This window comes from Myodes glareolus, chromosome 9, assembly GCF_982192425.1.
Source record: "Myodes glareolus chromosome 9, mMyoGla1.1, whole genome shotgun sequence".
Lineage (NCBI taxonomy): Eukaryota > Metazoa > Chordata > Mammalia > Rodentia > Cricetidae > Myodes > Myodes glareolus.
The window spans coordinates 3393353-3406417 of record NC_142034.1 but is presented as its reverse complement, the minus strand read 5'-3'; the positions used below and the strand labels follow the sequence as shown (position 1 = coordinate 3406417).

The 13065-nt window shown below is 55.7% G+C and overlaps 1 protein-coding gene across 2 annotated transcripts; it reads left to right on the top strand.

Annotated features, from left to right (window-relative positions):
- Positions 1-366: 366 nt before the first annotated feature.
- Cbx2 (chromobox 2) lies at positions 367-8386 on the top strand. Of its 2 annotated transcripts, none has more exons than XM_087909697.1 (5): positions 367-492; positions 570-613; positions 1480-1545; positions 3851-3956; positions 4985-8386. In XM_087909697.1, the coding sequence occupies exons 1-5, from the start codon at positions 421-423 to the stop codon at positions 6257-6259; spliced, it is 1563 nt and encodes a 520-aa protein (XP_087765823.1). In that variant the 5' UTR covers positions 367-420; the 3' UTR covers positions 6260-8386. The 2 variants fall into 2 exon arrangements, with proteins under 2 accessions (XP_087765823.1, XP_087765824.1); XM_087909698.1 differs by having other exon boundaries at positions 417-492; positions 570-624.
- Positions 8387-13065: the final 4679 nt, after the last annotated feature.

Here is a 13065-nt window from a genome sequence, read left to right as displayed (position 1 = left end):
ACCCTGTATTTTTCTTCCACCACTGACCCTGTAGTATCGGGGTGCACTTATAGAGGACTGGTGGGGAGCAGCGTCCCTCGCTGGTGGGGGCAGGAAGCGCCGCGTGCTCCCCGCTTCGCCGCTCTCAACCCAAACAATGGCTTCCCGCGGGGACGTGTGGTCCGGGGCGGTTAGACCTCAGGGTCCTCGGAACACGCAGCCTCTCCACGCAGAGAGAGCCCAACCCCACGGACTGGTCTTCGCCGCCTCCACCGCGAACAATGCGCGCCCCGCCCCGCGCGCCTATTGGCCGGGTGGCTCCGGGGAGCGAAGCGCGGGCGACTGCGACGCGCGTGCGCGGGGCGGGGCGCGGCGGGGGCGGCGCTTTGTGTGCGACTGTGGGCCGGGGTCTGCGGGGCGCGGGCCGCGGCGGGCGGCGGCATGGAGGAACTGAGCAGCGTGGGCGAGCAGGTCTTCGCCGCTGAGTGCATTCTGAGTAAGCGGCTCCGCAAGGTGCGTGCGTCCCCGCCCTCCCCCCTCGCGCACCCGGCGCTCTGCGCGGCTCACCGCCCGCTCTTCTCTCCCCGCAGGGCAAGCTGGAATACCTGGTCAAGTGGCGCGGCTGGTCCTCTAAGTGAGTCCCCGGTGCGCGGCCGCCTTCCCGCGTGCGCCTCCCGGCCTGGGTGGGAACGGCGCGGGGACCCTCTCCTCTCGGGTCCGGGCGGGAAGTTCTGTGGCTCGGGACCCGGAGGACGCCGGCCGACTGGCGATGCCCTTTGTTTACGAGCCCACGGGGAGCGGGTAGGGAGGCCTCCAGCCCCGGCTCCCTCGGGCCCGGCCCTCCTCCGCGCCGCGCGCTTCTGGCGCCCATTTGTTGCATGCGCCCCCGCCCTGGAGCGGGCCGTGGCAGGCGCGGGACACGGCCCCCTCCCCTTGCCCAAGTTACCCCGCTGTAACCTGAGATTCCTACTGGTAGTAGCCCCCCCTTTCTCGCCCCCCCCTCCGCGCGCTTGCTTTCTTCTTAATGAAGGGAAGGGACCCGGCCTTCCCCAGAAGGGGCTTCTTCTGCATCTGCCCCGCAATCTTCCTTCCTGGACCCCATCCCCTCCCGATGCCCCCCTCAAACCCCAGTGCTCTGGCCGCGGTGTCCGCCACATTGTTCTGTCTGCTTCCCCAGCTCCCCCTCCCCTACCTGTCTTCCCTTCCCTCCCTGGCTCAGGGCCAGGCTCGGGGGATTCCCTCAGCAGCTTTGCTCTTTGTTGGGATTTGTTTTCTTCCCAGGCCCAGACTGTTGAGTCCCCTTGTGGCCTGCTGGGACTTGGGGCTTGAGGTGGCAGTTTGCCTGTGGGTTTGAGGCCATGATGCTAACTAACTTCAAGGGCTTCTGGGACCTCAGAGGACTGCCTGGGCTTGGTGCCCCTTGCCCCCAGCAGGACTGTGGGAGCTGTCCCTGCAGCCCAGTTGGATGCTGCTCACCAGCCCTGCTCTTTGCTTTTCCAGACACAACAGCTGGGAGCCAGAAGAGAACATCTTGGACCCAAGGCTGCTGCTAGCCTTCCAGAAGAAGTGAGACCAGTAACAGCACTCTGGAGGAGGGGAGAGTTGGGTGGAATTGACTGGTGACATGGTGGCCTGGGGGCGGTGGCATGAGGCCCCATAAGGAACCTGTCCCCGGGCTTACTTGAGCCTCTACAGAGAGCATTTAGCCCCCCCCCCCCCCCCCCCGCAGACAGTCGGGACTTCCAAGATGAACCTTTGCGCAGACTCCAGTTTCTCTTGGCCCTTTCTGTGGAGTACTGTTTGGTCAGCGCTAATAGCAGTTGGGGTTGCAAGCTTGCTGTAAAAAGTGGGCCTGTCCCTCTGTCCCCACCAGGAGGGGCTGTGGCGCAGGAGGGGGCCCAGAGGGGCCTGAAACCCCCAGTGCAGAGAGATGCACTCTCTCTCTCTCTGCCTGTGATGTTTTGCTCAAGCCGTGAAGCGGTGCAAGGCTTCTCTAGGATCTGCTTTGTAATTATAGTTGACACTTCCGCTCTTAGGTGGGAGACGTTCGTTAAGACAGAGGGTTGGGTGGGATGGTATTGGGAACGGTGTGTTATGGGAGTGTGAGGGTCACCATCATCCCAGTGCTGAGGTTCGGGAACACAGCACCATGTGGGTGGCAGCAGAGACACCTTCCTGCTGCAGAAGCTGGCTCTGTCAGTAGAGGCAGATGAATGGTTTGCTCAAAAGCTTCTCCAGCTGGGGTCAATCTAGCCAGCTTGTTCTCGGGGAGCCCAGCCTGTGTTTCTCGCTGTAACAGGACGTTTTGCGAAAGGGGTGGGGAGGGGATAGGTTTTGGCAGGATGACTGAGTGAGTGCTTGCGCTTGCAGGGAATTTAGAAAGGGGCAGTGGTGTCGCTGCCTTCTGTTAAATTTATAGCTTGATCCTCTGAGCCCTGGAGGGATGGCTTGGCACTTTCTAAGGGGTGGCATCCTTGGGTGTTACTATATGCATCTGCAGCCCCTGCTGCTAGAGAAGCTGAGGTGGGGGAACCACTGCAGCAGTTGGGAAGCCAGCTTGACCAATGAAATAAGAGCAAGGACCTCTTGCACGTGGCTCTTGGTTAGCTCAGAAATAGCCAAGTGATGCCATCATGGGAATAGTCTCTTTTACAACATGGGACAGAAAATCAGGATGGTGTGTGTTCTGTCTCTCCCTGCATCCAGACCCAGCCATCTGGTAGTTCACTTCATGGTCAGGGAGGAACCACTGTGTGTAAGGAGGTCAGAGTCACAGAGAGGATAGATAGGTGGTGATCTACCAGCAGGGCTGCAGATGCCCCTTGAACTTGAGGTGGAGGTTAGCCTGGGCGTTTTCCTGAAGGTCTGTTCTATGTGAGATCACTTTCCAGGACTCCAAGGAGATGGTGCCTGGCCATTTTATTTTGCATGCGTCTGTTTGCTTGGGGGAAGGGAGGCAGGCATGTGCCATAAGCCTGAGTTGTTCTCAACTTTTTAAAACATTTTTAGTTATCTATTTATTCTTATTTTATGTGTATCACTGTGTTGCCTGCATGTACGTCTGTGTGAGGGTGTCAGATCCCTGGGAACTGGAGTTATAGACGGCTGTGAGCTGTCATGTGGGTGCCGGGGATTGAACCCAGGTCTTCTGGAAGAGTAGTCAGTGCCCTTATCCACTAAAGCATCTCTCCAGCCCCCTGTTGTCTCTTTTCACTGTGTGGTTTCTGGGGATCAAAGTCAGGTTGTCAGGCTTAGCAGCGCGTGCCTTTACCTGCCAAGCCGTGTCACAGGGGTCTTTTCCGATATATCCAGTGGGATGGCCTGAAATCTGAGCTTCTGTGACTTCGCAGCCTTAGCCCTGCATTGCCGGGGTACAGACTCTGAGGCCGGGCTGATGAGGGGGCTTGATAACATCCTCACAGAATGCTGGAGGTGTTTGAGGAATGCAGGAATGGGGTGATATAAGTGAGCAAGTTGGCTTCGAGAAGCCTGGCAAGCAAGTGTAAGCCACATCGGAGTCCTCAGCTCCTGGGCTAGCAGGTCATAGAGGGTACATACTGGAGGGCAGTTCTTCGTTGGAACAGACAGATTAGCAGATTAGACTAGATAGCCCTAAGGGTGGCTTTAGCTCTGTTCTCCTGTCCTCAGCTCCGTTTTAGCCAAATGCGAGTGAAATGTATTGACTGCAAAGATGGTAGGGACCAGCACCTCTGAGCCAGGGTCTGGACCTCTGCTGCGGCTTTCCAGTAGGAGTTTGCTGCAAAACTGCTGCTAACCAGAGCGGCAGGGATCCCTTGGGAGCTGAGGGTGGAGGCTGGAGCCAAGGTTTGCAAGCAGGGCTTCTCAAAGCTGATTGGTGCTATGTCTCCAGGGAACATGAGAAGGAGGTCCAGAACCGGAAGAGAGGCAAGAGGCCCAGGGGCAGGCCAAGGAAGCACACAGTCATGTCATCCTGCAGCCGGCGCTCTAAGCTCAAGGTGAGTGGCCACGGGCCTTGTGCTCCTTACCCATGCCAGTCTGGGCAGAGGTGCTTCAGGGGAGCTATTGAGGTAGGCAGGCCTCTTTCCTGTTACCCCTTCAGGCCTCTGTTGGTGGATGGCACCAGCAGGCAGCAGAGTGCATGCTCCTCCCGTCCTGGGGTCTCCGTAGGTGCTTCCTGTGTCAGCCCAAGTCCCTCCTGTAGTCTGTCCTCTGGGATAGCAACAGCAAACTTGGTAGATATGCCCAACACCCTCTCGCTTTGGAGATGCACCACCGGGGAAGCCTGTGTGCAGTAAGTGCTCGGGTTTGTGTAGGAATTGTGGACAAACTGGGCACGTCCAGGGTACCAGGCCACGCAGGGCCGGCAGACAGGCGGGGAAATAGGGGCAAAAGCAGTGATGCTATTCTATGCTAAGCCCGTCTCAAAATGTCCTGTTGACCCCTCCTTGCTGTGGTGACAGACAGAGGCATCCACCCTCTTGCCCTCCCCCGCCCGGTGGCAGTTCAGGAGCAGGACAGGGAAGGGGCTTCCGTCCTTAGGCTCAAGTGTGCTTTTGTCCCTTACTCGGGCTTCATTTCACAGGGCTTCACGTCCTGTGGCCGAAGCAAAAGTGTGAGTCTACCCTGGCACCACCATCTTTCCTCCTAGCAGAAAGATGTCAGCCAGAGGGGGCCTGCTGACTGAGAAGTTTCTGTGGGTTGATGAAGCTGAGAAAGGGGGGCTGCTAGGAAAGCCTAGGGCCCCAGGGTTTAATGGGATCAGCCCCTGTCAGAGCTAGAAGGACGATGGCGCCATCTCCATTACGCTGCCATGAGATGAGAGAGTCTGGGTTCGCAGGCCACGTTAGGACCTAAGGAGCAACTGTTTACCTCTAGTCCTGCATACGGCTGAGCAGGTGCCACCTCTTTGGGCAAGCGTGGTCACCCCTCTCTGCCTGCTGGGGCCTGGAGGACCCTGGTGCCGTGGCTGCATGACCCAGGGTGCTACCCAGACAGATTTGAATCCACCCATTTGTCTTTTCAGGAACCAGATGCTCCCTCCAAGTCCAAATCCAGCAGCTCTTCGTCCTCCTCCACATCATCCTCCTCTTCCTCGGATGAAGACGAAGATGATAGTGATCTGGACTCCAAGAGGGGCCCCCGGGGCCGTGAGACCCACCCTGTGCCTCAGAAGAAAGCCCAGATCCTGGTGGCCAAGCCAGAGCTCAAAGATCCCATTCGCAAGAAACGGGGACGCAAGCCGCTGCCCCCAGAACAGAAGGCGGCTCGGAGACCCGTAAGCCTGGCCAAGGTGCTGAAGACTACCAGGAAGGACCTGGGAACCTCAGCCAGCAAGCTGCCCCCTCCACTCAGCGCTCCTGTGGCAGGCCTGGCAGCCCTGAAAGCCCACACCAAAGAGGCCTGCAGTGGCTCCGGCGCCATGGCGACCCCAGAGAACCTGGCCAGTCTCATGAAAGGCATGACCGGAAGCCCCAGCCGTGGTGGCATCAGCTGGCAGAGCTCCATTGTACACTACATGAACCGTATGAGCCAGGGTCAGGCTCAGGCCGCCAGCCGACTGGCGCTCAAGGCCCAGGCCGCCAACAAGTGCAGCCTCGGGCTGGACCTGAAAGTGAGGACGCAGAAAGGGGAGCTGGGGGTGAGTCCTCCGGGAAGCAAGGTCCTGAAGGCCCCTGGCAGTGGGGCTGCAGAGCAGCAGAAAGGGGGCAGTTCAGGGGGCCCAGGTTCTCAGCTGGCCCCCACTCAGGAGCTGAGCCTGCAGGTTCTGGACTTACAGAGTGTCAAGAACGGCGTGCCTGGTATGGGCCTGCTCTCCCGCCATGCCACAGCCACCAAGGCCCTTCCAGCCACCAACCCAGCCACAGGGAAAGGTCCTGGGGGCGGCCCCACAGGAATAAACATGACCAGCACACCCACAGACACCAGCAAAGGCGAAAAGCTGGCCTCCAAGGCTACAGCTCTGCCCACGCCTTCTGTCAAGAGGGACAGCGTTAAGTGCGTCGCTGCCTCCGGTGGACAGGAGGGCCACGCGGTCGCAGGAGAAGGCCGCAAGGCCCCTGCGCTGTCCGAGATGAGTACGGGAGAGGAGAACAGTAGCTCCGACTCGGACCCTGACTCCTCCTCGCTCCCCAGCGCTGGGCAGAACCTGTCGGTCTCTATCCAGACCAGCCAGGACTGGAAACCTGCCCGCAGTCTCATCGAGCACGTCTTTGTCACGGATGTCACGGCCAACCTCATCACGGTCACAGTGAAGGAGTCCCCCACCAGCGTGGGCTTCTTCAACTTGAGGCCTTACTGAGACCGTTGCCCAAGTCCGACCCACCTTCCGGTCTCTGGTTTTGCTTTGATGCCTGACCTGGGGGCCCACGCTGCCCTGTCTTGAGACTTCGGGCTGGGAACTTGTTTCTCTGGTGATTCTACCTCTCTGGGCCTCCACTCTACTCTGTCCTGTTGCCTCAGGAAATCTGGTTGGCCACTGGCTCAAGACTGCCTGCTTGCACAAAGTCTCATCAATACATATCCCTCCTTGGCCTAATGAGACCCTCCCCTACCTAATTAGCCCAACTACTGTCAGGTGGGTCTGGGGAGAGCCTTCTGATACAGCCCCCTCCCAAACCCAGTGGAGGGAGAGACAGGGCAGGCCGAACCTTCTCCCAAGCCCAACAGTGGCAGGGCCTTTGTGGTGAAGTGGGGATTCTGTTCTTGGCAAATGAGACTGTGACCTCATCATAAAAGGATGATTCGTTGTGAGATTTGATTCAGGGACCCTGCGGAAATCTACAGAGCCCTGCGTGATTCTTCAGAGTGTCTGTCCCTGATGCGGGGTCGTTCCTGACCACAGCTGTGGCCCCAAAGTCCAGCCAGGGTTTGGAAGGCCTCATTCCAGCACCCAGATGTACCTCCGTGCTATTGGGTTTGGGAACAGTGGAGTCCAATGTGCGGCTGCCTTCCTGCAGGCAGGCCCGAGCCCCAGTGAGAAGTGACCCTGTTCTGCTCTGGATCCAGACCTGCACCCCTGCTTAGGCCCTCTAGAGTGCACTCCTCTGGGCTGCAACCCAGAGGAGGCTGAAGTAGGAGTTTGCAGTCCTGGGCAGGTGATCTTCCCCACTAGTTTGATTGCTAGGGCCAGATAAGGCACCCTAGTAGCTGCAGTGCAGAAATGCAAGTGCATCCCACAGGCTTGCCACCCTGCTGCCTGGCTAGACTGGTGTTTCTTAGACTCAGGCAAGCGTTTTCTGTAGTTGAGTCTGGTGCAAAGCTCTGCCTACTGAGTGGGCCTTTCTTGGGTACCGTTTTCCCTGACAATCCTCTCCCACATTTGGGAGCTTGTGTTTCCTTCCTAGCTGAGAAGCAATATCCCTGTGCCATTTATGTGGTGGGACAGTTTGACAGCCCACCTGGCAGGGGGGTCCTGATTCCTCCCCCTTCCTCCAGTTCTGAGCCCCTTTCTAGATGCCTTCTCCCTGTCCCCCTTCCCAGGTAGCTGTCTTAAAACTACCTTGTCAGATTGCTGGCCAATGTCCGGACCTCTGTCCTGGAGTATCACCTTGTGGCCATGACAATCTGGTCAGTGAGTCTCTGATGCCAAAAAGTGGGGGTGGTGTGAAACCCTTGTTTCTGCTTCTGCCATTGACTGGTCAGCCGGCAGGTGTGGTCTCTTCATTCCTGTTGCCTTGAAGGGAAAAGTCCCCTTCCAGAACCAGCCCAGACAGTAGGCTGTGGTGTCTGGGACCTGCCACACTTTCAAAGTGCCCCCCCCAAGGAGTTCACCCCACACACACCAAATAAGAGATGGTCTTTGTGCGACCAAACTGACCTCAACACTGTGCCTTTTGGAACAGACCTATATCCACGGCTCCTGAAAGAGGCCCACGATATGCAGCCTCTGGATCCAGCACCAAGGGACCATGCTACTGGCAGCAAGAGCTGTCGCTGGAGAGACTCCAGGGCCAGGAAGCGGGCAGCAGGGGGAAAGAGTTGCCTGCTGGGCCATTGGCCTCTCTGCCTGTCTTCAGTCAGGGTCCTCTGCTGCCTTGCCCAAGGTTTGCAGCTTCTTTTGTACCACACACTGCCTTAAAGGCACCTCCATATCTTTTGGGGGTTCCATGAGCTGTTGGAGAAGTGACCATGTATGGGGATCTAGTTCGACTGACTTTGTTTCCTGCTGCCAGGTCTCCAAACCCCAATTGGGTGCCTTTTATTTTTACCAGCTATTTCTGTCCCAAAGTTGAAATCAACAAATACCTTCCTCCCAGCCACTTTGCCTTCTTGTGGTGTGTTTTCCTGGTGCTTGTGACCCCAGTGGTCTGTTGTTACAAAGCATATGTGTGTAGTGTGCCCACATGAGAACCCGCTGGAGAGGCACACCACATGCTCCGGGTGGAGTTCTCGTGTTTACCAATAAATAAAAGTAGTTGCTTTTTAATGTTTTTTTTTTATTTGCTATCTTTCCCCTCGTGTGTGTGTGTGTGTGTGTGTGTGTGTGTGTGTGTGTGTGTGTATATCTGGCATGAGTCCCACATCTGAAGATTATAAGGGTCCCAGATGTTCTGTGCTGCGTCTTTATGCCAAATGGATGTTTTATTTTTATTTTTTTTAATTAATGTATTTATTTATTATGTATACAATATTCTGCCTGCATGTATGCCCGAAGGCCAGAAGAGGGCACCAGACCTCATTACAGATGGTTGTGAGCCACCATGTGGTTGCTGGGAATTGAACTCAGGACCTTTGGAAGAGCAGGCAGTGCTCTTAACCTCTGAGCCATCTCTCCAGCCCCAAATGGATGTTTTAATTCTGCCTTAGTTTCAAGCCGGTCTCATCTAGCCCAGGCTGTCCTTGAACTTCTGACAGCCCTTCTCAGTCTCCCTAGTGTCAAGAATACAGGCACCTTTTTGTCTGCTTCTGTACCTGGAAGGAAAAGTGGCCAGCCTGTCTTCCTTGGGAGAATTGGTTTAAAAAAATAATAGTCTTTGGTACCAAAAGCAATGCCCCTTCTTGGGTACACTCCAGATTCCAATCTTGGTTGGAGAGCGCTGACCCTGAGGTTTGTCAGGAAGGAGCTCTGAGCCGGTGTCAGTCACCAGCTTGGTTTTTCTAGAGGGTTGTTTATGTATTGTATGCCCCTTTAAACGGGGGGAGGGGGAGTGAGCAAGGAACCCTGGGAAAACTTAGGATCTGTGGTGTTGGAACAGAACAGTCCAGCTGCCAAGAAAATACCTACCCCAAGAAGTCCCTCGGGGTGTGGGGTGGAGTGCAGCCTGGTGGTTCCCTGATAGCTGTATTTAGCCAGATGCATCTCACAGTTCTCGGAGTTTCTAGTGGCACTAGCCTAGATTATAGGGACTTTAGGCCAGTGTTAATTTATTTTGCCAGGGGAAGACAGTAAATGATGTAGGAAAATTCATGTCTTTTTGCTATTCTTAGTATTAATAAATATTTTTGTAAACTTTTGACTTGGTGTACATTGTAAGTAAACAAAACAGTTCTTCCTTCCCGTCATGGGGCAAAAAAAGCTCATCTGGACTTGCAGATAGTGGTAGCATTGGAGGGAAGAATTGGAAATGGCTTAACCAATCAGAGGTGGGAGGGAGGAAAAGGGGGAAGGGCACCCTTGCAAGGAAGGGGCACGGTTTCAAGAGCAAATACCAACACCTATGATTGACTGCAAGGCTGCAGGCAGGGCTGAAGTGTCTGGAGAAAGTTGGCCACGATGAAAGGTGCAGCCTGCATCTAATGCATAGAAACCAAGAGTGCCGCCTGGCGGTGACGGCACACTCCTTTAATCCCAGCCCTCGGGAGGCAGAGGCAGGCAGATCTCTGTGAGTTCGAGGCCAGCCTGTTCTACAGAGCAAGTTCCAGAACAGACTTCAAAATTACAGAGAAACCCTGTCTTGAAATAAATAAATAAATATAAATAAACAAACAAACCAAGCGTACCACACAAAGTCATCAGCATACAAAAGTCCAGTTTCTCAGAGCATCCAAGGAGCTAAGTTTGAGAAAGCCTGGTTTAGTGGGAAAGATGATGCGTAATTTTTGCCCACCAATAACACTACTGGTCAAAAATGAATGCTACAGGCCTCCAGCCCACACAGGGAGCAGCTATGGTGCGCTCTAAGGAAATCAACAGCCTCACCATCATCCCAGTGAGGCCAGTTGGGAAGACACCGGGAAGAGCAGGAGGCTTTAAACCAGGGACCACTTTATCTCCTAACCCCAACTGATGAGGAAGAGGATAGGTGCTTATGACCTACCCTTCCCTAGTCCAACACTTGCCTTTCTCTCTTTGACATGAACTTTTTCAGAATTTCCTCTGGCCTCCCAGGAGAATGGAGTTTTGGAGGTCTAAGGAAGATGGACCTGCAGACCCACCCTGGCATAAAGGCTGTTGGGATTAAGGTTCTCTGGACAAGCTACTGACAGAAACACAAACTTTGCTGGAGAAAGGCCATCGTGTGTGGAACCCAATTCTTGATTCTTGCAAAGCGGGCACCTGGCAGTTTGATTTCCCTTTTGTTGTCTCCAGTGCCTGTTTCATTTTGGAGAAGGTGGACTAGGGCAGTTGAACCCCAGATCTGTCCTAGGAGAACAAGTTAGCAGGGCAGGAGCAGGTGCTGGCCCTGGTTGGTCAGCTGGGCTCTTGGAGAATCTGTGTCTAAAAGGAACAAGGTCTCCAGACCAGAGTTGGAGGTGAGGCTGGTTTACATCGACCATTCTTCATTTCTGTGCTGCTGACTTAATCAGTCCGCTAGATTTAATGGAGGGTACCTGGAAAGATGGGTACAGCAGGGCTCTGGACCACCGGACACCACCTTCCGGCTCTCTACTCGTAGTGGTCAAGGCGGATTCCCAAAGACACAGAGATGATGCCCGGCGATGCGGTGATGCGTGGTAGGAGGAAAGGAGACTTTTCTTTGCGCCTATCCGGAGCTAGAGAGGGGGAGGGGTGGCACTTGGAACAGGCGCTGAGACCATCGCCTGTAGAGGGCGCCCGCTTCCCACGAAGTTCGGGCCGGGATTTTGAATGATGGTGGGGAGGAGGGAGAATGTGCCCGCTGTACTAGACTGTCCCGAACTCAGATGCACGCTCTACACCTCTGCTGCTGCGAGCAGCCCCCAGTCGACTCGGTCTCTGGCCGCGGAATGAAAGTCCAGGCCTCAGCCTATGACTTCTCACTACTGTCAGCCAAATTTCCATCTTTGATGGCTCGGGGACCCTTCGGGCTCCCACTGACTCCCACCCTGGGCTCCGCTGTATCCGAGCACCTCTGACCTGGAAGACTTTTTGGTGAAACGAGGAAAGCCGTGGATGCACCCGCAGAGAGCTGGGGCAGGCTTGTAAACCATGGGCGTCCAGGGCACAGCACTAGGCCTCCATCAGTGCTGCGCACTGTGAGCATCAAAGAACCCGAATAAAAAACTGCTCTTTGCAGAGCCATAAGTATTCCATTCAACCAGTGTTTGTGTTGGGCCAGGCTCAGCCGGCAGCGGCTCGAGCAGGTCCTGCCAATGAGGACATAGGGAAATCCGCCTGAGCAAAGGCGGTCCGGGGCCAGGGGTCCCCCACACCCGGTCTTTGCTCTGTAGGAGAAACTGCCCAGAAAATTCGCTAAGGGAGCTCTGAGTTCAAGTTAAGGTTGGCGGTGACCAAAGAAGGGGGAAATCGCGCAGGGTCAGTGCGGGTCTCCTCCCTATATTCAGATGATGACAGCGCCCCACACACACACTGTAGGACTGACTGCTGAAGTCACTAGACCCAGACCCAGCCACCCCACTGCTTTCTCGACTCCCTTATGGCCGTCGCCCTCCGGTGGGCCCAGCAAAGAGGCTGCCTGGCCCAGAGCGCCTTGAGGTGGCCTAAGAAATAGACCTTGGACCTCTTGGCGTCTGAGACGCTGCTCAACAAGCTGACCGCTCAGAGTCCGAAGGGTACTCGATGCTCAGTGACCCCGTTGAGGCAAATTCAGACCTCAGGCGTCGACCCAGGGCCTCCCACGCAGGTCACTGAACTTGAGAAGGGAGCCGAGAGGGCTCTGCCATCGGTCTGAACACTGCTTACTGGGCCAAGGGCAAAAGATGTGACCTGGCCCACATCGGGCCTCCCCTTGGGCTCTGCGGGTTCTGACGGATTGCGGTGGCTTCTTTGCAATGGAGCGAAGTCTGCACGGGAATATGAAGGTAGAACCAGGTTCACTATGAGGTCCTCTTTGGGAATCTCGAGTCGTGTTTGCAGCCACCTTGCCCACTCCCATCCCCCTGCAAGAAATCTACAGCCTGGAGGATCGAGAACACCCACCACGAGCACCCCACTCTGTGTTCCCCCTCGACAGTCCCTCATCCAACCTTGGGGTATCTACTGGAAAGAACACCAGGGTCTAAGAAGCCTTAGGGACTGGGGGTGGGAGCGCAGCGCGGGACTGAGGATCGGCGGGCGGCTCCGGGTTCACTAATCACATCAGCGCACTCTGCGCCGGCTCCAAGCAGGCAGTTGCCTAGCAATACCCGCGAATTCAATTCCTCAATCAATAGACGGAGGCTCTGCATTTCGGGGACCGCTGGCGAGGCTGTGGAGGTCTGGAGCACAAGTCCTATGACAGTATTGGGGAGCATTGCTTGGATCGCCGGCAGCGAGTCTACAAGGCTCTTGGGTGTCAAGAGCTATCGACGCTGACATAGAAGCCGGTATGGTGCTGGGGAGAAATCCTCCGTCAGACTGAGTAAAGGAGCCCAGAGGTCGAGCATATCATCTCAGGGGTCCCCGAATTCTGCCCGGGTCCCAAAGAAGTACAGCCAGTAGTGAAGATAGCCTCCCAAGAGAACTGAGAACAGTCATGACTCTCTCCCTCCGCAACCCACCTCCCCTCACACTCCCACAGAGTTTCCTAATTGGGAAAGGGCCTTTTGGGGGGAATCCAACCCTACTTTAGAGTATGGGGGCGGAGGTAGGGGCACCAAGTGGGTAGTGAGAGAGGAGGCAAATGTCATTCCTTTCCAGGAACTCTACTCTGTTTGGGGAGGAATAGATAGATAGATAGATAGATAGATAGATAGATAGATAGATAGATAGATAGATAGATAAAATAATGAAAACCAAGACACATG